This window comes from Engraulis encrasicolus, chromosome 18 (genome assembly GCF_034702125.1).
Source record: "Engraulis encrasicolus isolate BLACKSEA-1 chromosome 18, IST_EnEncr_1.0, whole genome shotgun sequence".
Taxonomy (NCBI): Eukaryota; Metazoa; Chordata; class Actinopteri; order Clupeiformes; family Engraulidae; genus Engraulis; species Engraulis encrasicolus.
In genome coordinates this window covers 40,866,709-40,891,045 of record NC_085874.1, presented here as the reverse complement: position 1 = coordinate 40,891,045, position 24,337 = coordinate 40,866,709, and the positions used below count along the sequence as shown (strand labels likewise).

General features: G+C 41.1%; 1 protein-coding gene across 1 annotated transcript; it reads right to left on the bottom strand.

Moving 5' to 3' along the window:
- Positions 1-10,439: 10,439 nt before the first annotated feature.
- Positions 10,440-20,261, bottom strand: LOC134468245 (desmin-like). The gene is made up of 10 exons (XM_063222187.1): positions 20,188-20,261; positions 19,766-19,922; positions 19,514-19,654; positions 18,563-18,682; positions 18,291-18,386; positions 17,628-17,741; positions 15,040-15,150; positions 11,358-11,468; positions 10,835-10,959; positions 10,440-10,548 (listed from the first exon to the last, which is right to left on the bottom strand). The coding sequence occupies exons 1-10, from the start codon at positions 20,259-20,261 to the stop codon at positions 10,440-10,442; spliced, it is 1,158 nt and encodes a 385-aa protein (XP_063078257.1).
- Positions 20,262-24,337: the final 4,076 nt, after the last annotated feature.

Below are 24,337 nucleotides of genomic sequence, written 5' to 3'. Positions count from 1 at the left end.
CATCCATTCCTTTCAGTAGTTGAACAAGGTACATGCTCTCCTGAGTACTCTGCCTCACAGCTAGATAGAGCCACTGTTGGCTGCTTCCTGCTCTTCCATGAGATAACAGCACCAGTCTCAGTTAGGCTAAAACAATATCCAGTGGTGCTTCTCCTGTCATTTTTGTCAGCCGTCCAATCAGCGTCACTATACGCCTCAAGCTGTAGGTTTTTCTCACATTTTCTGTAGTGTAATTCCTGATCCATAGTACCCTTTAGATATCTCAGTGAATGTTTTGCAGCAGTCCAATGCTGTTGCTTTGGTTCTGCCAGGTGTTGTGATAGTTTACTAGCTATCCAACTCAAGTCGGGTCTAGTACAGGTCATAATGTATATCAAGCTACCCACTATCTCTCTGTAACCTGTGGAATCAATTACATCACCGTCATTGTCAAAATGTAATTTCTGTTCAGATGGGGTGGGTCTCGACTTGCATTCAGACATTCCAAATCTGGCTAACATTTTCTCAATGTCTCATTTTCTCAATTTCTTCATTTTGATTTCTCCATCACTGTAGGTAAAATCAATACCTAGGAAGTGTTTAAGTGGACCCATATTAAACCTTCTCTTCAGCATTTCTTTCACATCTCTGAGTATTGTGTTGTCACTGGCTGCTATGATTAAATCATCAACCCATACTAATAGTATGACTTTCTCATTCCCAGATTCCCTGGTATAGACACAATGATCTAGCCTGGTTCACACCAGACGTTGTATGTGTAGCTTCGGCGCCCCCTCCATAGAGCACGCTCCGTCTCCAACCAGAAAATAGGCTGAGAATTTATTGCTTCAAAATCAACGGTAACTCACATTGAGGAGTCACAAGACAGATTAGAGACTATATTGACTCTTTAAAGATTAACAGGAAGGTTTTTGAAGGAATTTGTTGGTGAGGAGGCCGTGCCGAAGACAATAAATTCTCAGCCTATTTTCTGGTTGGAGACGGAGCGTGCTCTATGGTGTGTGTAGCTCTGCTCCGCCAGGGGGCGCCGAAGCTACACATACACCGTCTGGTGTGAACCAGGCTAACAATGATCAGCATCATTTTGCACAAAACCATTTCCTGTTAGGTGATCATGCAGCAACATATTCCAGTTGCGACCGGACTGTTTTAACCCATACAAAGACTTGTTGAGTTTACGCACAAGATGTTCACCTGTTTTTGACTTGACCTCAAAACCTTTGGGTTGCTCCATATATACCTCACAGTCCATGGCAGCATGCAAGTAGGCAGACTTTACATCCATTTGGTGAAGAATAAGATCCTCCTGCACGGCTACCTGCATCAATGCTCGGACAGAGGTCATATTGGCAGTGGGTGAAAAAGTCTCTTTGTAGTCAATCCCTTCCACCTGATCGTACCCCTTTGCCACATATCTGGCTTTACAAGTCTCAGATCCATCTGGGCCTTCTTTCACTGCATATACCCAGTGACCTCCCACTGCTTGTTTACCCCGTGGCAGTGGTGTCAAAGTGAAAGTTTCATTCTCAGTTAAGGATTGCATTTCCTCTTTCATCGCATCATTCCACAACTTTGATTTTCCTGAATTATTTTGCCTCACTGAAACGTTTTAGGTACACCATAGGTCACTCTGTAGAAATAATCCACATTTTCTGTTTCATTATCACGCTCTGCTTTACATTGGTAATCTTTCAGATAATCAGGGGCCTTTCTCTCCCTCACAGGATACCTCTGTTATACCTGCTCTTTCTCTGTACCATCTGTCTGGGTTGGTCTCCTCACTAGGCTCTCTAGTCTCCTCAGACTGTCCCTGATCCTGGCTCACTACCTGTGGTGTTGTATCTCCATAACTCTCTGTATCATCCTCCATGTCACAACTGGTCTGCATCTGGCTATCTGCACTGTCTTTAGTGATCATTTTCACTAGCCTATGTTTTAGGACTTTTCCTGTCTCCGGGTAGTAGATGTTGTAAGCTGGGCTATACTTATCGTAGCCGACAAAGAACCCTTTGTCTGAATAAAAAGTGAGTTTTCACCTCTGCCTGCCACCCCAAATGTCTTGAAGTTCCCATCCGTCTGTGCGGTCCATAACTTTTTTGTTTCAGTCTTTTTTGCCAAAACACCCACTTGAACTCGAAGGACTGCCCCGGTTCTCAAGCTTTTTCCCTTATCTACCAATTAGTCAAATAGTTCCCAAACGTCTGTTTTTGTTGCAGTCTTTTTTGAAAAATTGCCCCCTTACTCTCGAGTGATCGGCCCGAAATTCAAGTATGTATTAACCTAATCAAATACGATGTAGGACCCGTTTGTTTGAACTCGCTAGCACGTTCCTAAAGGGAGTTAGTCAAGGAAGGGTCTCTGATAAACGTCGCTCGGCCTGCTGGTTTATTGACTGACAAGGACAAGACACTGTGATTCTCAAAGCATTTGAGCAAAAATTGGGGGAGATATTGGAGATAAGGGTTTCTAAAAATCTCTTTATTTTTGAAAAATTGAATTTTCCCTCCATTTTCACCTCCCCGGAATGTCAAAAGGTGCCCATTCGTCTCTGCCTCCCGCACCTTCTCGTTGCAGTCTCTTTTGCCAAAATACCCACTTGAACTCGAAGGAGCGCCCCGGTTCTCAAGTGTGTGATATAGTAGACTGAAACGAATCAGGGCATCTTGTCTTGTTTCCTCCAATGTTTTCCCGGGCCAATGCGCACAGGTGTGACTTACCTTTGTACACCTTTAACATGGCAGAAATGTACATTTTTTGGTGTCATTACTTAGCTCTCCTCGAGTCGAAACGGGGGACGTTCACCTGACGTCCAGTGGCGGTTTTATATAGAGGCGTACCTAGGCAACCGCCTTAGGCCCCGCCAAATGTAGGGGCCCCCAGAGGGGTCTCCCAAACTTCCCATAGGCCTACAGTTGGTAGTTGGGGCCCTTTGGACAGTAATGCGCATAGTGTGTTCATAAATATTTATTTCTGCACGTCAGAAACAAAATAAGTAGCATAATAAAACACAAATAAATATAGATTACATGCACACCCCCTCCCTTTCGCGTGAAAATGGTATATTCCATCTATGCCATGTGAGACAAAATATACCAGACAACGTTCACGGTGACACACTTGTGCAAGTCGGCGCAGCGCAAATAAGTGCATTGCCAGTTACAATGCAATCATAATGCAGTGTGGTTGTGCTGTGCTGCGCTGTCTGCGCACATTTGTGCAGCATGTGGCATCGCGAACGTGTTCCTTTTACGAGAGGGAGTAGAGGAAAGTTCAGTCAAGTCAGTTGTGATAAAGTAGCAAAATTATCAAAATGAAGCGCCAATACCCTGGTAGTGTTACCAAACGGAGGAAAGGGAAGATACTTAATCAAAGACAAATGCACTTCCGAAGCTGATAAGCTTTTTTTATGCGTCAACGCCGGTTGGCCCGAGTGTTGTGGATGTCCATTAAGATGACGAGTGGATTACCAATTCCAAAAATGAAGTGGTGGGGAAGGAGGATTGCAAGCAGACATGCAAGTTTTGTGCTTTCCTGAATATGGATAATACTGTGCGTAAATGTTTTAAAACTCCAACATCGGTAACTTTGGATAACCCACGACATGACATGTTAGAAGCCTGGACTATCTTCGTGGATCCGACAGCGACAAGGAAACGGTGCCCTACACTGTAGCACTAGCAGGTCAACTACTGTGGCTATCCCCACTGATGGATCTGTGAATGGCTGCGGCACTGATAACCCCAATCAAGTTTTGTTGAATGAATACCTCGTGAGATATTTTGTTTCAAAAACACGCTACTTTTCCCCTAGTACTGGAATTGGCTCGAGTAAGATATTCCATTGAAAAGGACGCAGCCTTTTAAGCGCTTGCAGACGGTGCATCGGTTACTGTATCATCAGACAACCTTCTCAATCTCTCTGAAATGATTTCAGAAACATGCTATCGAAATTTGGAAAGGCTTAAACAAGCATGAAGCTTTCAAGGAACATTCTGTGTCTTTATGCGATGTGGCGAGATTTAGAAAAGCGCAGAATTAGCTGACATGTCAGCCATAGCTCCAGTAGATATGCTGGAGTTTTTAATAATGAACTGCATTACGTGGCGATATTGCTGGCTAGTTCTGGATGCTAACACGAGGTGATGTGGAAGTTCAGCTTGGAGAAACGCCGACATGATTGACAAAATACAGCGCACTCTACTCATAGTAAGTCATTGATTGTGTGTGTGCGCGTGTGCTTGTGTGCGCGCGCGCTTGTGTGTATGATGGCAATTGGAACTATTGCTACTACTATGCCTCAGTTGGTTGGTTTGGAATTCACCCGCCGTGGTGTTTTGTTTTGTAGCCAATTCAGTTTGAGATGCTTGCTGCTCGCCGTCCAATACGTCATGTGCACACGCAGTTGGTGGTGTGGTGGCAGTGGTGGCATTTGGGCAAAATTATACACTGCAATCTTACTGTCTATTTTTATTTGTGTCGTTGAACTTTGGTGTGTGTTTACCACTGCAATGGTCTGGGTAGAGAGAGAGAGAGAGAGAGAGAGAGAGAGAGAGAGAGAGAGAGAGAGAGAGAGAGAAGCCTTTGATGCCCATGTGTAATTGATTGATGTGCATGTGAAGATTGCAATGTTGAATATGTCAACATTGAATGCTGTCTAAATTAAAGCAAAACTTGGCCCAAGCACATTATGTTCAGGAGGTCTTCTGACTGTTGTAGAGAGCTTAGTTTTTGAATTGTGTATCTGTGATACAGAAGATGCTGTGAGCTAAGCATCTTCTCTAAGCAAGCCTATTATTATTATTATTATTTTTCAAGGGGGGGGTACACACTTGGGTGGGCCGAGGGGCCCCCTCGCTAACTTCGCCTTAGGCCCCCAAATAGCTAAGTCCGCCACTGCTGACGTCTGTACGTCTTTCCTCTGCGGAATGGCAGCCAAGTACGGAAACGAAGAAAAAAAATAGGCCCAAAAGATAAGAATGCAAATTATTTCATTATGAATCAAGAGAAGGTCATATCAGCTAAAACAACATATCAATAGAAAGGTCTCATCAAGACAGACTCGTGGACGCTCGTAGGACGTCTCTACGACATTCCTGTCTGGATTGACAAGGCCTGACATTCGGGACCCTCTAGACAATTATCTCATTAAAGGTGCACTGTGTAATATTTCCTAATTTTTTTTTTCAGGAAGGGTTTTGAGCTTCGCCGCTTTTTATTCTGGTTCATTGGGCCACACGGGGAAGGCCCAGAAAGTTTGAATATGTTTGGACAAAAATTGAGGGAGATGTGTGTCCCTAAAAATCTTTGTCTGAGTAGATAGTGAATTTTCACCTCAGGCCGGCCTCCGAAATGTCAAAATGGTCCCATATGGCGTCATCCATTCTCATTTGACCTTTTGACCGTCCATATCGTCAGAAAGTGCCCCTTTGTCTGTCAGTTGAAAAATTTCCCATGACAGTCTTTTTTGAAAAAACGTGCACTAAAACTTGAAGGAGAGACACGAATTTGAAGTATGTTTTACACTAGGAAAATACGATTCAGAAAACGTCTGTGTGGACTTGCCAGCACGTTCTAAAAAAAAGTTTGTCAGGAAGTGTTTTTGAGTATCGCCGCTTTGTAGTCTGGTTCATTAGGCCACAAGGAGAAGGCCCTACGATGTACAACATGTTTGGGCAAAAAATGGGAGATATGGGTTCCAACTTTTAACTGACATTTCGGTCCTGTTTGACACTTGGGCTCTCGAATTAGTTCCCGAAAATCAGAAAGTTCTCTTTTGTCAATGACATAATAGAACCATTCGACAAATGGACTTTTTAACTGCCATTTCGGTCCTGTTTGACACTTGGGCTCTCTATTCAAATGAATAGGAAAATTGATGTATCATTGTCCCATTGACACATGGGACCCAATTGTAAGTGTGTTATACTTATCATTGTCCCATTGACACATGGGACCCAATTGTAATTGTGTTATACGTTTCATTGTCCCATTGACACATGGGACCCAATTGTAATTGTGTTATACTTATCATTGAGCCCTAACACACACAGAGATGACTAACAAGCACACACACGCACAGAGGCCTAACACACACACACAGGCCTAGCAAACACACACACTCACAGAGGCCTAACACACACACACACAAACATACACACACACACACACACACACACACAAGGCTAACAAACACACTCACAGAGGCCTAACACACACAGGCCTAACAAACACACATACTCACAGTGGTCTAACACACACAGGCCTAACCAACACACACTCACAGAGGCCTAACACACACACACACACACACACACACACACACACACACACACACACACACACACACACACACACACACACACACACACACACACACACACACAGAGGCCTATCACAACCATTTAAACAGTGACACATGGGCCCAATTGTAATTGTGTAATATTTAATATTGTCCCATTGACATGTAGGACTCAATTGTCATTGTGTATTATGTTTACTATTGTACCCATTGGCACATGGGACCCAATTCTAATTGTGTAATGTTTATTATTGTGCCATTGACACATGGGATCCTATTGTATTTGTGTGATATGTATTATTATCCCATTGACATATGGGACCCAATTGTAATTTGTGGCTAAAATACACTCACAGAGACCTAACACACACAGATAGACCTATTCAATGTCTGACACTTGGGAACTTTTTGATACGTACGTCATTAAAGGAACACTGTGTAATGTTGTTATTACATTGTTATTACACACTTTTTAACACACATTTGACATATGGGACCCAATTGAAATTAGGGACCTCCAAATGGGACCCTTTTGACATTTGGGGAACCTTGACAAACAGGAACTAATTTCCATTCGGGTCTGTCAAATGGGTCTCGTATGTCTTAAGTACCCAAATGTCAGTCAAAGTCTGCCAAATGTGCCACCTGTACTACACCCAAATTTTAAAAAATCATAGCTCGGAGCCCTTTTGGGCCAAGGGCGCGGTTGTCGCCCGCCTGGGTGATGCCGGCCGGGGCTTTTTAATGGAACCGCCCGCCGATTTGTAGCGTCTTCGGTTAAGGTGCGACGGGAAGTCGAAATCAGGCTGCGACTATCGCTAACCTCTCAATTCAAACTGTGCCAAATGTCAACCCAAATGTCAGTATTTCCCTAGGGCGGCGGGGGTGAGTAGGGTGCACTTGTCTCGTGCCTTACTCCTAAGTAAGGACTGAAACTCCTGCCCAGTGAATTCCGTACCGTTGTCACTCCTGATACACTTAATTTTTCCATAGGGAGCTACATCAGCTATGCATTTCTCTGTAGCTTGCGCTGCATAGCTTTTCGCCTTCAAAAAATAGGGAAAAATCATGCCACTGTAGTAATCAGTAAATGCTATTGCATACCTGTATCCATCTTTATCTGCTGGCTCTATAGGGCCGCACAAGTCTGTGTGCACTAGCTCAAGTATGGATGTAGCTTTTGCATCTGCCTGTCTGTTTCGGCTTTGTGTGAATTTGCCCTGTGTGCATATTTCACAATTTTGGTTTGACTTGTCATGTTTGCCCTTAATAGACATCCCGTCAACAACATTTTCCAACTTTGCAATGTCATCAAAATTCAAAAGCGTCCCCATTCTTTGCCTCGTCTTCGGCGAGAGCTGCTTCATCCTCGTCGTCGATTTCAGGCGTCTCTGTGATGGTCTCCCTGAGACTACAGAGTTCCATGTGCGCATGGAACCTTGTTTCCCAAAGTTCGTAACTTTTCTCTTCGCCGTTGAATAAAAGTCTGCTCCATCTGTGCCCCAAGTGACTGGGCCCATAACCTGTGGGGATATTCGCCATCCCTGCGCAGCAGCTTTGCGTTTTACTTAGGTAACACAGTGAACAACTTTACTGACTGCTAGCTTAGCAAAAAGAGAGACACTCGGACAACATCTTCTCCGTTGGCTGGCATTCTTCATTCTGCTTGCAACTGACTCAGCCGTTTATTCAAACACATATATGAAGCATGTTAGTGGTGCGCGTGCACCTGCATTGGCACTGACGTCATCACGCCATACACATTGATTGGATGCTGATTAACATGGATTTGCCCATATAACAAAATATGCTTAACATTAAGTAACTTCACCCAAAAAAAGTACTGATGATTATCAAGGACACAAGCCACCCTGCACACAAACTGTTCAACTGTTCTGTTGTCCAGTCTTGCAACTTTGAATGTCTGTATGTGTATTCTATAGGTACTCTATGTGTACTGTGTACTGTCTATGTCTTTACCTATGTCTACATAAAGTAAGAAATGTAATTGCAATTCTTTGTATGACCAGTGCATGTAAAGAAACAGACAATAAAGCCGACTTGACTTTCAAAAAAAGACATTTTAAGAGTCTTTTGTGCCTTTATTGATATAGGCCAAGAGTTATTAGGGTTTCACCTGAAACAAATTAGTAACAAGCTGACATTTTCAGAATATGTTCAGAATATCATCAGGAATAACCTACTAAAAGTCCCTAGAAATCCAAGATGGCGTCCAAATGATCGCTGAGAAATTCAAGATGGCGTCCAAAATGTATGATATTTTGCATGTTTTCACATAATAACTTTTCAATGGGTGGATGGATTGGCACCCAATCTTGTATGCTGGTACTCTATTATAGTAGAAACAACATACTCAAAATCCAAAGGACTCTGATGAAGACGCATGTCGAAACGTTAGTCTTACTGCACTGAAAAACTAAATAACAGAAAATAGACATGTGGCACCAGATTCTTTTTCCTTTGTACTTATTGTTATGTCCTGCTCTGGTTGCACCGGATTGTTAATTTAGAAGCGCGGAGTGCGTATCTCCTTTGTTTTTACCAGAGGAATCCAACTTGGCGTCTCTGAGAAATTCAATATGGCGGACCAGATGGGGTTAAAATATGTTTTAGCGCAATAACTTTTCAGTGGTTACATGGATTTTCCCCAAATATTGTGTGCTAATACTCTATAACAATAGGAACAATATACTTCAAATACAGAGGAATCCAACTTGGCCTCTCTGAGAAATTCAATATGGCAGCCCTGGTGCAGTCCAAAATTGATTATATTTTATATGTTTTATCGCAATAACTTTACAATTGGTGGATGGAATGGAACCAAATCTTAGGTGCAAACACTGTATAATAATAGGAACAAGTACTTAAACAGAGGAATCCAAATTCAATGTGGCGGCCCAGAAGGGGTAAAAAAAAAATCATATGAGTTTGTGCAAATGGGATTACTTTTGAATAGGTGGACAAATTTGATTGCACAATAACTTAATATTGGATTTCCATCAAACACACAATAATACACTTAAACACTAAACTTTCAAGATGGTGGATACAGTATGTTGTTTGAGCAATAACTTTTGAACGGATTAATGGCTTTGCACCAAATCATATAATGATGATGAAATAATGTTTTTGTTTGAACTGGAATGAGTTTGAACACAGTTTGAACTGGAATCGCATTGTAGAGGACAAGACTAAATGGTTTGTTACCCAAATAGTACTGCTGCCGCACTTGAAACCATGGATAATAAAGAAAAAATCTTAAGGAGTAAGCAAGAGCTCTGGCATAAGGGGAGCGTGAAGCGAAATGGCGTAGAACTAAATTCAGCTAAATGGTGCTGTCCATTAGAGGAACACAGTCCTGAAATACACTGCCAACTCATATCAGACACACGTGTGACAACATCAACACCTTCAAAATGGCCCAGTGGCTGAAAACAAACCAGACCAGACCTGTTCCCATTACTCTTCAGTATGAACATGGTTTTACTTTTTGTACTACTGCATGTAGTTTGTGAGGTGTGGGCAAAATGTCTTCTGCCATAATATATTTTTTTCTTTATTACGGTATTTGTTTTATTATGGGTATCTGCCTTAGGACATGCTAACTCCGGCATGTTTATATTGATGTTTAGCTGATGTATTGATTAATGTGCATTGTCCTTATCGAATGAATGAATGAATGAATGAATGAATGAATGAATGAATGAATGAATGAATGATAATAAGGTGGATAGTAGTTTCACATCTAGATACAACCTATTTGGCATGAATCCGATATTCTTTTCACACACTGCTTGTAGTCATTATTTTCTGATAAATCAAAACAGGAGACAGGATTTTCACTCACAGGTTTGTTTATTTGTTTGTTTGGTGTGCCACGGGAGGAGAGAGGAAAGGAAAGCAGGTCTAGTTTAACCCATTTTGATTTGAATGTACCTGTTAAAAAGGACAGGTCTGCCTATGTGGCATTCTTAAACAGGCAGTTTCTGTAGCAGGTAGAGGTATTAGAGATTTCCTGCTCATCTTCAACTTGTAACTTGTATGTTCCTCAAAGGTCGTCATCGGTGACGGCTCCAGACATTATGAAGGTTCGTTCCTGTGTGTCACTCTGGATCATGACATTATGCCATTATGGCCATCATGCCACCTGCCATCATGCCAGCGCTGCCCTTAAGGGGCAAGCAGCTCACCATGCTGTTCATGCGGCTGTCCTCACCCTCGACCAGTTTCCTGCAGGACACAGTAGACACAAGAGCAAATATAGTAGTACAGTAAGAGTGTGGCGAAAATGAATGTATTTTATGAACTTTAGTACACATTGACTGCAGAACTGTGGTGAGTAACCAACTATGTCTGTAAACCAAATACTTGTACAAGTATTCTGTATTTGTAATCTCAGCAAACTCCCAAAAATAGACCTATTCAACATCGACTGTAGATTGCTCATGCAGACCTACAAGTCATTCATCGTAACAGTAACATGAGGTTACATGGAGGGCATGGAGATATGTCTGACCTGTAGGTTGTGATCTCCATCTCCAAGGACTTCTTAACATTCAGGAGCTCCTGGTATTCCTTCAGCGTCACTGTGATCTTGCTCTTGATGGCACTCAGCTCCTGATTGAAAGTATCAATTCTGGCCTGGAGGACACAAAGAAAGTTCATTTATTTCAAACTTGCCAAATGGAAGCTATAAGTACAAGATACAAGTAATTAGCATGTAATTATAAAATTGTGGTACGTATATTGTGGAAAGTAGAAGAAAGATTATTAGTATGAATCATAATGTCCTTGTATAACACATACTTGTAGTATAATATGGCCAGACTACTCACATTCCAAATCCAAATGTGAAGCTTGTTTATTCTACATATGATTTATTTTACCATTTTGCTTTTTCTTGTGGAGGGGGAATAGTCTAATAGTTTTATTGTGTTACTAGCACCATCGACTATCTGTCCTCCAACAGTTTGGCAATGCGGTTCCTAGCACCATCTGTGCTGGTGGTTGCCGTGGTGACCCTAGGGGGTGGAGCTTACCTGGAGAGTCTCTTCCTCGTTCCTGTAGCGTTCGGCAGCATCACGCAGCTTTGCCTCCAGAACCTCGCTCCTGGTCATCAGTCTATTCATCTCTCCCTCCTTACTACGAATCTAAACACACACACACACACACACACACACACACACACACACACACACACACACACACACACACACACACACACACACACACAGTGTAGGAGGGGACTGAGTACCGGTAGAGGCTGAAGATGGCTTAGGCTGAAACATTTGTCTGTATCTTGTGCTATTCTGATAAATAAATACAACAATTGCAGATGAGAGTGCTGTTTTTCTCTAAACAAATGTAATGATAGTCCAGTCGTGATCCCATAGGTCCCTATACTGAACCCAGAAATGTTGAGTACCCTAAAGTTTTATTGCAGAAATGTCATCTATAGGTCAAATGAAGGGGATTTAGCTTGGTTGCCCAAAGTTGCACTTTGGGCAATTTGCATAATTAGCATAAATATATTGTTAAGGTAAGACTATATAGGTGAATAGGCAAAAAAAAAACCGAAATCATAGATATCACCTTGAAACTTTCTCAGTTGATTACTGATGATAAGAGAAGAAAAAAATGTATTGGATGTTTTTTGTATGTTGATGTTAAGATATGCAAATGAGGGCATGAATCATCAATTATGCACTAATTTGCATACACATGAAATCAGCTTTGCATGGTAAAACCAGACTCAAAATTATTTTTCTGTGGATAAAATATGTATATTTCAGGGTTGAGTTAGTGAAAACCTTTTCAAGACCCTGGTCAAGAGACAGTTTTGACATGTACCGGATGAATTAGGTGTTTAATGCTAAACAGCTGTAGCCTACATGTAGGCCTACATACAGTGAACAAATTCAAAAGAGCTACGTATACAAACATCATACAATAGTATCAATTAATCGTTTATCAATTAATTGTGATGACACAAATCAATAATTTGCATGCCTCACCACACCCTTTAAAAAGTGTTGGGGGGGACCTTATCTTACTACACAACAAAAATAAACCATTCATAGTTCATAAGGATGAATACCAAGAAGATAATGAGGCTGAAGAGAGTGTCAAAACAGAATATGGAGATGGTGAAGGCTATGTGGTCATCAAGACTATACTGTACTGTACTGTACTGTACTGTCGTGTGATGAACTGTAATATACTCTACTGTACTGCAATGTACTCTGCTGCACGGTACTGTACTGTACTGTACTGTAATATACTCTACTCTAGTGTACCATACTGTACTATACTGTACTCTACTGTAGTGCACTCTACTGTGCTGTACTCTACTGTACTGTACTCTAGTGTACTGTACTGTACTATACTATACTGTACTCTACTGTACTATACTCTACTCTAACTGCACTGTACTGTATTCTACTGAACTGTACTGTACTGCACTATACTGTACTTTACTATACTGTACTCTATGATACTGTACTCTACTGTACTGTACTGTTCTATACTGAACTGTATTGTACTCTATTGTAACACACTGTACTCTACTGTACTGTGCTGCACTGTACTGTATGCTACTGTACTATTGTACAACTACATATGACTGAAACATGTAGAGCATTCTGAGGTCAAGTACAATATGATGCAAAAAGGTGTGGTGGGAATGAGTAATGTTACTGTTACCACTATAAATCTTGAAGGTTAACAAGGTCCTGTGGCATTTTGTTTGGGGGAGGGGGGCAATGGTTGGCCATCCTTCCTCCTGGACTATGTGTGTGCCTTGCATATCAAGAAAATGAGTAATGGTTCACCTTTATAGTATATTCCATATGATAATTGTTGCTTTATATTGATATTTCTTCTATAGATAAGGGTGGCAAAGACCTATGGTTCATGTTGTCCATGACCTGTCCGTTTTGAAGTAGCAATTGATACTCAATGATCACTGAGGTAACAGTAATACAACATAAGTAGGCTACTAGGTGAGAACTTGTTTGCAAATCCTGAAAAAAGAAATCCATTTACCTCTGTTTACTTACTGAACACCTACTTAGAAATAATTTTCAACAGAAAGTATACATTGAGTAATTTATAATGCCATTCTTAAAAATGACTGAAATGCACTCACTAGGCCTATATGCGCAACACTACCTGTGAAGATGTAGAATTTGGTGATGTTATGGGTTATTCAAACACATGGAGAGGTCTTGTCCTTTACTGTATCTCGTGCAAATAAAAATATCTATGTTATGGAAATTAGAAGATGGAGAAGCTGCTACCTTGGACACCTTGTTGCACTGACACCTCCCCATTCAGTATGCCGCTGAGTGAGCATTCGCAGCAGTCTATTCTCACCTTAGTTTCATGGTGGGAAATACTCATTTTAATACAGGCGAAGTATGAATCTTCTCAAATTGTTCACAATGTTACATTTGCTGTCAAGCACGTAAGCACAGACTCACTCATATAACATGTTAGAAAGTTTTTTTCAGAGGGCTCCTAGGCTAGAATTACAACACATACCCTAAAGAAACACCATGCAAAGTCTGGTGCTTTTGTCACTTCCGTAAAGGTAAAACCCTTAACAAACTCCACAATAATCTATCCATGTCAAAACATCGTCTTGACCAGGTTCCACAGAGGGTTTTCACCAATTCAACCCTGAAATATACAAATTTTACCCACAGAAAAATAATTTTGAGTCTGGTTTTACCATGCAAAGCTGATTTCGTGTGTATGCAAATTAGTGCATAATTAATGATGCATGCCCTCATTTGCATATCTAAACATCAAAATACAAAAAACATCCAATACATTTTTTTTCTTCTCTTATCGTCAGTAATCAACTGAGAAAGTTTCAAGGTGATATCTACGATTTAATTTTTCAAGCCTATTCACCAGTAGTAGTCCTTACCTTAACAATATATTTATGCTAATTATGCAAATTGCCCAAAGTGCAACTTCGGGCAACCAAGCTAAATTCCCTTCATTTGACCTATAGATGACATTTCTGCAATAAAACTTTAGGGTACTCAACATTTCTGGGTTCATGAAATCACGACTAGACTATTATTACATTTCCTCAAAATGCATTGCCTGAAAGCATCAGCTAAGCGTAATGTAATGTAAATGGGTGTTTTTGGACGTTTATTGCCTTCATTGGACAGGACAGTTTAAGAAGAGGTTAGAAAGCAATGAAAGAAAGAGAGATTCGGGACCACACCAGACCAGAATCAAATCTGGGTATCCCATGCAACAGTCAGTAACCAAGGCGCTTGTCTCATGGCCATATCAATGGGTGTTTTTCAAGGTGCACTGTGTAGGATGGTGGCCAGTGCAAGTATTGCAACTATGATGCTCATTGAAACTGTCCTACCTGCTAAATATGATCTTTTCATTAATATTTACTGAGTAATAAACTAATATTTACTATAGTGACCAAAAGTACAGTACATTTTGCGACTGAAAAAGCCAATTTCTGGAAATTCAAAATGGCAGACAAAAAACAGCTCCACCTTTTCATGTATGAAAAGTGCCATTTTGCTAGGCATAACGAATACTAAAACTTTGATAGTGGTGGTAAATATTCATCATGAAGGTAACATTTGTTTGTTGGGCAGCATGTATTCTGGAAACAATGTACTTAAAATATTACACAGTGCACCTTTAAAGAGAAGGTCTGTGTCGAGAGTCCTGCCTCACCTCTGTCTTCAGCCCCCTGATCTCCTCTCTGGCGCTGCAGATAGATTCCAAGTGTCTCGTTGACGTCTGCGACATGTCCTGGAATTGAGTCTTGTACGATGCATCCATCTCCTGCCGAGAAATCAAAAATATCAAATGACATCCCCATTATTTTAGCTTTTCATGTGAACACAACACTTAAATATTAAACTGTACACTTGGCATGATTTCGGAATTAAACAATATGACATGAGTGAGAGGGATGATGTAAACTGACATCCTCCCCGGTGTGGTTCATCCAATCAGATATCGCAACATTTATTGAGCGATTCTAGCTATACATACAGTAGGTTTTTCGTTTACAAATATTCGTGTTGTGAGGAGGGGCAAGATGCTAAGCTGCCAACCTAATGAGCTCATTTATTGACTGATTTTTTATTCCATTTTAAACTTAGAATTTGAAAATTCAACATTAAAGTGGTGGTTCGCTATTTTAGTCATTAAGCCCTGTTTGTGTGACTTCTGAGGTGAAGTAGAGATGTTCTCATCACAATTTTGACATTTGGTGCTGAACGGAGCATTTGGGTATTCAAGACTGCAGCCCCCTCACCTTTACATTGACTCAAATGGAGCACTCAAGCATTCGATCATAAAATGGCATTAAACTTTCGTTTGCAGAGACATGAAACTCACAGAGTGGTCAGAGAAGGGCAGCGATACGTTGGCTCGAAAATCACCGCGAAATACGCTTCCAGAGAAGATATATTATCATTATTGTCCGTCTTCATTGATTGTATTGGTTTGACTAGTATAACTCAGCGCGACCGGAAATGGGGGTGTGTTTGTTTACGTTACTATCTATGGTTTGTATGTAAGCTGTCATTTTTGTAGCCAGTCCCGCTCAAAGACAGCCGTTCTACCTCGCTCCTTGATGTCTACACAAACAACACACTATCCCTACCTACTGGCTGGATGTCTACTGCTATTCAACGGCGTCTGGGGAAAAATAGGTCCGCCAAATGCTAAACAACAGTTAGAAGACATATTTGGCTCCAATTTACGAGTCAATTTATCGCTGTCTACCACTGACCACACGGTGAGTTCCATGGCTTTCCGAAGAAAAGTTGGTAACACTTCCAAATAAGGGGCCATAATTAACAGTAAAGTAGCTACAACCTAATACTTAAGTAAGGGTTAATAATCATTACTTAATGCCATATTAGACACATAATAATTGTTATTAATGCTTATGTTGAACATTAGTAAGCAATTACTTAACTATTAGATAACTATTACCATGTGTCACAAGTTCATAGCATATTATTATTTAACTAATAGATAAGTAAGGGTACAGTTAATAGTTAAGTAGCTATTAGGTAATACTTAACTAAGGACCTTAATTAACACTTACTTAATACAAAAGAAATGTATATCTAATGATTAAAAAATACCGAAATATTGTTGTCTGTAGATTGCGTACCCATCATGCACTGCACTTCTTGGAGCTAATATTCTCAAACATTAACTTAATTATTACAAAGGAATGGTTTAGTTTCGCTTCAAAACTATTACTCTTCATAATGTTCTGCATTTATTGTAGGGTTTTTACCATTAAAATTAATAAGTGGTACATGAAAAAATTATATCTCATCACCCCACCATCATTGAGAAGTGTACGTCCAATCCTTGCTATAAAATGGCTCCTGTTGCCACTATTACAGTGATTTGAATGAGTGAAAACTAGATGTCACAGTAGATTAATTACTTAACTATTAGGTATGCTCAGCCAACGCTATTATAAGGGTCCCAAACACCAATATCTATCGATTAATCAACCATTAGTTATCCGCAGCCAACTGTAATATAGGGGTCCCAAGCACCAATATATATCTATTAATTAACCATTAGATATCCTCAGCCAACTCTAATATAAGGGTCCCAAAACCCGATATTTATGTATTAATTAACCATTAGTTATGCCTTACCTGTGTATTAAGTAAGTGTTAATTTTGGTCCTTAGTAAAGTATGACATGATAGCTACTTAACTATTAACTGTGCCCTTACTTATCTTTTAGTTAAATAATAATACGCAATTAACTTGTAACACAAAGTAATAGTTATCTTAATAGTTAAGTAACTGCTTACTAATGCATTCATAACAATTAATATGTGTCTAATGTCGCATTAAGTAATGATTATTAACCATTACTTAAGTATTAGGTTGTAGCTACTTTACTGTTAATTATGGCCCCTTATTTGGAAGTGTTAGCGAAAAGTTTAATGCCATTTTATGATCGATTGCTTGAGTGCTCCATTTGAGTCGATGTTAAAGGTGGGGGGGCTGCAGTCTTGAATACCCAAATGCTCCGTTCAGCATCAAATGTCAAAATTGTGATTAGAACATCTCTACTTCACCCCAGAAGTCACACAAACAGGGTTTAATGTCTAAAATAGCGAACCACCACTTGAAGTCTGTATTCTTGTAAAATATTTAGTGTCTCAATTTGTAGAAGATGTGTGTAGCTCGCTAGCTCCATTGTTAGGGGATTGTTGTAATTCCTGTAGCGCTGCTAGTCTGTGGTGCTCGCGGAGGGTAAGGCTACTGTACCTGTAACTTCATGGCCGCCATGTACTTGCTTGTAGAGCCGACGTGGGACACAGCAAACGCCATATTCCCCTTAGCCACCCAGCTGTAGATTTGAGCCATTAGCTCGTTGATTTCCTGTGCAAAGGGAGACAAACTTTCGTATTTGAATACATTTTACATTTTTGGGGGTTTTAAACTTGTGTTAACCAGAGAGGGCAGCGAGAGAGACAGGAAATGAGTAGGGAAGGTGTTGTGCCACTTGAAGGGTATAGCCTAGCTAGCAAACTAGCCCAGTGAGGCATGTCGCTCCACAGGAGACAATTCCACATGACCTACTGTATGAAAGCCAGTTTACATTCTCATCTTCACTAACCCAGGCAGTGTAGAGGTAATTACAGTAGGTAGGTGGGGGTGGTGAGATCAGAACTTGTATGAGTTTGTGTGTGGGGGCACTGTGGTGCAGCGCGCTAAGCCCCCCATATTTGAGCTTGCATGCCCATGGGGACCCCGGTTCAAGTCCGGCTGTTCCTAGCCCTACCCTATGTCTCTCTCCAGCTCATTTCCTGTCTTCTCTCACACTATCCTGTCATAGTAAAGGCCCAAAAATCCCCCAAAACATACTTTTAAAAAAGAGTTTGTGTGTGTGGGAGTGTGCATGCTTGTGTGTGTGTGTGTGTGCAACACCTGCTTGTGGACCCTCTGCAGGAATTCCAGTTGGTGCTCCAGGTTAACCAGCTGTTTCTCCAGGGTGATGCGGCCAGCAGTAGCAGCATCCACATCCTGTAGGGAACAAAGTCACAAACACACAGTCAGAGATCTGTCCATCTAGGTCATGTTGAAATGTTATCGCTACCCTGTACTGTACTATTGGTTTTGACTTGCAGGGCGGAAGGTTTTACTGTCCATCTGGGTCATATGTTTAAACGCTGTTGATGTTGGTTTTTCTTCCAACTTACGGGGCGGATAGCTTCGATTTCCGCCTCAGCCTTCTTGTGGGCCTCCAGAGCCTCACTGTACCTGGCCTTCAGGATCTCCACCTGGACACCCATGGCATCCTTAGATGCAACCGCCAGGTCCTGCAAGGAAGAGAGACCATTCAATACACTGTTAAATACTGAAACTGTGTTGTGTCAGTCGATCATTGTTGCCGCGCTCGCAAAGCATGTTGGGATTCCGGCACAGCGAGTAAGGGACCTGTGGCACGTCAAAGAGTTGGGCTCGCTTCAAATTAATGCAAATGTTATGTCCCACGGCAGCCGTATTGCGTTACCCAATGATTGTAGAGCACATGAAGATGTCCCATGATACCTGTGGTCATCACAATGGTGTATTTCTCTCCTTACAAGTAGATTGCTGACAGCTATTAAACTTTTGGATTTACAAAATGTAGATTACAAAAAACTATGATGCATGCGCTGATGGTGGCTTGGTTCAAATGATTATGTTCTATTTCAACCATAACGCCAGGGCAAGCTGTATGTGGAAAGAAAAAAACATCCTGAGGTTGCTAAGAACACATTGTGCTGTAATTTAGGGGCAGTTGATTTGCTATATGATAAATACGCCTAGAAATCGTGATGAATATACTTCCTGTATATAACTCCTGGGCCACTCGAGCTGTAGTAGCAACACAGCGACACAATGCATCCAATCCGGCGAGCTAGGTTGACGCACCGCAATAATGAACCTTACTGTTAGTTGCACTGTTAGTTAGCACATGCTAATGCTACCCTCTACGATGTAATATATCTTCAATCAACCAGTGATCACAGGATCATCCATGTAAGATGGGTTATACAGCATATAGTATGGTAGAATATTTCTGGTTAATATACATGTGTGTCCCATGGTGTTTTCAGCAGCAATCACCAGATCCCGCTGTGTAATAGCCAAGCACTCTCACTCACCCTCTGAGCCATCATCTCATCAGCCACCCTCCTCATCTCCCTCGTTCGTTCTTCGTATACCATGCACAGGCCTGAGGGACCGCGGTGCAGCGCTTCGATCTCCGCCTCCAGACTCCTGTTCTGAGACTCCAGGGAGTGCACCTATTACAAACACACGCACACGCACACATTATAAAGATGGAAGGGCGGAAGGGAATGAAAGTGGTAAATTGAGAGAAACAGAGATGGGGTGTAGTCTGTTGCTCGCCTCACCTTCTCGATGTACTTGGTCAGACGGTCGTTAAGGGTGATCATCTCCTGCTTCTCGGAGGTGCGGGTGTCCAGGAAGGCCTGGTTCTCCGCGGACGCCGCATCCAGTTCCCCAGTGGCACCGCTCACGCACAGGCTCATGCTCATGATGGCACCGCTTCTGTGGTGAAGAGCACACAGCAATTGGGTCATTCACAATAGGCTAAACTGGCATGCATCTCAATTCAGTAAAGAGTATAAAACACAATATATTTTTCTTTTGCCACTGCTGCCCTGGTCGTGAAGATTATAAAATCAGAAGTCCGTATTTGGCTAGAGACGACTTGTGTCATACAATATTTTTTTTCAAATAGCATACATTCTCGGATACATATCTCATGTTGGCAGTGCACCAATGTAAAGAGAGCACATTGTCAGATGCGTACCTGCGCCCCACGGCAGCATTACGCTTCAAGCTGCCCGAGCGGTAGGAGGAGATCCTTTCCTGGCTATGACTCATGATGACTTCCTGGCGTTGGTTGGTCTTGTGTTCAGTGCTGTTCGAGGATTACACTGCCATTGTCTCTCCACAGAGCCCCTTATATACTCACACCAGACCACAATTGTCACATTCTCGCCCAGCCCATTGGGCGCGCAAGCATGGAGGAATCTTGTACCTCAATACTGCAGGAGAGCCAGAGTGCCCCCCTCATCTCACAGCTTCCTGCGAAGAAGGTTAAAAATAGTGGGGTGAGGACAGGAGAGAGGTAGTCTTGGCCCCTGATCGAAGGACAAGTGTGAAGCCCATTATCATATGCATCACATTGGCATGAACTTTGTTACCTGAACAGCAATAGACAAGTAGTCCTACATCAGTATTCCTATTTCAACCCATTTTATCCGGATGACTCGTATACTGTATGTTGTTTGACCTTTGGTGCCTGGAGCGACACATACGCTGCATTCAGGCTCTTGAGATTTTACCTTTTTAAAATAAAAATGTGGGTATGTTACAGCTGAATGAACACCTTCTTATGCAAGATGAGGTTCTTAGGGTTTAAATGCAATCATGTTTCATGTTTTTATGTGCATCAGAGGTTGAGATATTTAGGTTTTTATAAGCTGAGGGCAAACTCTTTCAACAAAGGCTTAGGCCAAGGGTGGGGAACCTTTTTCAACTTCAAATGTCTCCAAGGGCCGTAAAAGTCCTCCGAGGGCCGTACTATCGACACAAATAAGATTTTCCCCCTTTAGGCCTATATTGAAGGCAGACACCTTTAAAACAGACGCCACCTTCTCTAGGATCCCAGAATATAACTTAATTGTATTACAAATGTAATATCTACGTAGGATTCATTTACAAATAAATGTCATATTTCATGAGAACCTGCAAACATTCAAATTATATAGGGGGCCGCATAAAACGGCCCTCGAGAAATAGGATCCCCACCCCTGGCTAAGGCATTCAGCAGGCGTTTCTTGCAGCTGCCGTAGGCATCAATGGGTTAGAGGGGCTCTATGTAGGATTAAAAGTTTAATTAGTCACTGTCCTGAGTGAGCCGATGCTTACTTGAGTCATTAGTATGTGAATGATGACTCTCGCAACCACTTTCATTGTCTGCTGTCAGAGAACCCCAAATGTAACTTTAGACAGAGTGGTCCGCTACGAGTGTCGTGGGAAACACTTCTCACACGAAAAATAGCTTTACATACCGTATTCAGATTTGCATCAACTGCTGGCATTCTGTGATGAAAAACATTCTCACAGCGAGATTATTTAAACTGTATTTTTACATGACAGTGTAGATTTTGAGCCAGGCATTCCACGGGCACAGCACAAACTACATCATCCTACATTGTGCCCCTTTAAGATGTTGTCATCTGTACAGTCACCCTTACCAAAATGGACCATGGTTTATTATGGTATGATTATCATGGTTCTACCATGGTATGTCATGATTACTCTAAGTACTTTGAACCTACCATAATTTTGCTATGGCTTACTATGGCATTACTGTGATTTTTATGTTGTAACATGGTTCTACCTTGATATGTCATGATTAACCATGGTTTTACGACCACATTTCATGGTGATTCTAAGTACTATCAACCAACCATAGTTCTAGTACAGTAGCTGTCATTGTCGTAGCCCTTACAAAGATTAACCATGCTTGTACTATGAAAACTAATCATGGTTTTACCAAAGAGTTACCATGGACTAGTACACTCCTTGCAATAAACCATGGTTCCCCCCAAACCATGTTTTTTTTAAACCATGGTAACCCACCCCAAAAGCCCTTTTTTAAAACCATGGTTCGAATCCTGCCCTCACCATTCCGTAGTTCTCCATCCATGGCTGAAGTGCCCTTGAGCAAGTCACCTACCATTGATCCAGGGACTGTAACCATGGTCATGGTCATGGACTTACAACCTGTAAGTCGCTTCGGATTCAAAAAGCGTCAGTTCACTGTAATGTAATGAAAACTATTAACCATGATTAGTTGTCATAGTAAAACCATGGTTATTCTTTGCATAGTTAAACGATGGTAAATCCATGGTTAAACCATGGTTAAATCCTTAGTTAAACCATGGGCAAATCATAGTCAAACCATGGTTGAATCATAGTTAAACCATGGTTGAACTACAGTCAATCAATGGTTAAGCCATAGTCACAAACTGTGCTCGAAAAACCGTGACAACTATGAGTAACTAAAAACCATGGTCCAGTTCTCATAGTAAAACCATGGTCCATTTTCGTAAGGGCAGTTGTGATATATTCATCTCCATTCCCATATATGTCATAGCTCACAGGGCTACTTCATTGAGTCTTTAGTATTTGTCAATGGGAGCTCTATAGTGTTGCCAGACTTACACAACACTTTTCTTTTCTTCACACAAAAGCTGTTTTTTTTTCCACATCCGACCTTCAAAGAGGAATGCCGCTGGGGGTGTAATTTAAGTAACTTCACCCACAAAGCACTGATGATTATCAAGGACACAAGCCACCCTGCACACAAACGGTTCAGCTGTTCTGTTGTCCAGTCTTGCAACTTTGAATGTCTGTATGTGTATTCTATAGGTACTCTATGTGTACTGTGTACTGTCTATGTCTTTACCTATGTCTGCATAGGAAAGTAAGAAATGTACTTGCAATTCTTTGTATGACTAGTGCATGTAAAGAAACAGACAATAAAGCAGACTTGACTTTCAAAAAAAGACATTTTAAGGGTCTTTTGTGCCTTTATTGATGTAGGCCAAGAGTATTAGGGTTTCACCTGGAACAAATTAGTAACAAGCTGAAATTTTCAGAATATGTTCAGAATATTATCAGGAGTAACCTACTAAAAGTCCCTAGAAATCCAACTTGGGCTCTCTGAGAAATTCAAGATGGCGTCCAAAATGTATGATATTTTGCATGTTTTCACATAATAACTTTTCAATTGGGTGGATGGATTGGCAACCAATCTTGTATGCTGGCACTCTATTATAGTAGAAACAACATACTCAAAATCCAGAAGACTCTGATGAAGACACATGTCGAAACGTTAGTCTTACTGCACTGAAAAACAAAACAAAAAACAGAAAATAGACATGTGGCACCAGATTCTTTTTCCTTTGTACTTATTGTTAGCGCGGAGTGCGTATCTCCTTTGTTTTTACCAGAGGAATCCAACTTGGTGTCTCTGTGAAATTCAATATGGCGGACCAGATGGGGTTAAAATTGATGATATTTATGTTTTAGCGCAATAACTTTTCAGTGGTTACATGGATTTGCCCCAAATATTGCGTGCTAATACTCTATAACAATAGGAACAATATACTTCAAATACAGAGGAATCCAACCTGGCCTCTCTGAGAAATTCAATATGGCGGCCCTGGTGCAGTCCAAAATTGATTACATTTTATATGTTTTATCGCAATAACTTTACAATTAGTGGATGGAATGGAACCAAATCTTGGGTGCAAACACTGTATAATAATAGGAACACATACTGAAAACCCAGAGGAATCCAAATTCAATATGGCGGCCCAGAAGGGGTCAAAAAAATCCTAAGAGTTTGTGCAAATGGGATTACTTTTGAATGGGTGGACGAATTTGATTGCAGAATAACTTAAGATTTGGATTTCCATCAAACACACAATAATACATGCTCAAACTGACTAAACTTTCAAGATGGCGGACATGTTTGTGCAATAACTTTTGAACGGATGAATGGCTTTGCACCAAATCATATAATGATCATGAAATAATGTTTTCATTTGAACTGGAATGAGTTTGAACACAGTTTGAACTGGAATCGCATTGTAGAGGACAAGACTAAATGGTTTGTCTTGGAGGAACACTATTCTGAATTATTTAGCACTAGCAACTGTTACCCAATTATCACCCAGTGAGCAGACGGAACGTCTTCTGATTGGCTGAGCAGGTGTCCTTTATTCCCCGGTAGTAGGACACCTATGATGCCAGCTCATATCAGACTCACGTGTGACAACATCAACACCTTCAAAATGGCCCTTACAGTGGCTGAAAACAAACCAGACCAGACCTGTTCCATTACTCTTCAGTATGAACATGGTTTTAGTTTTTGTACTACT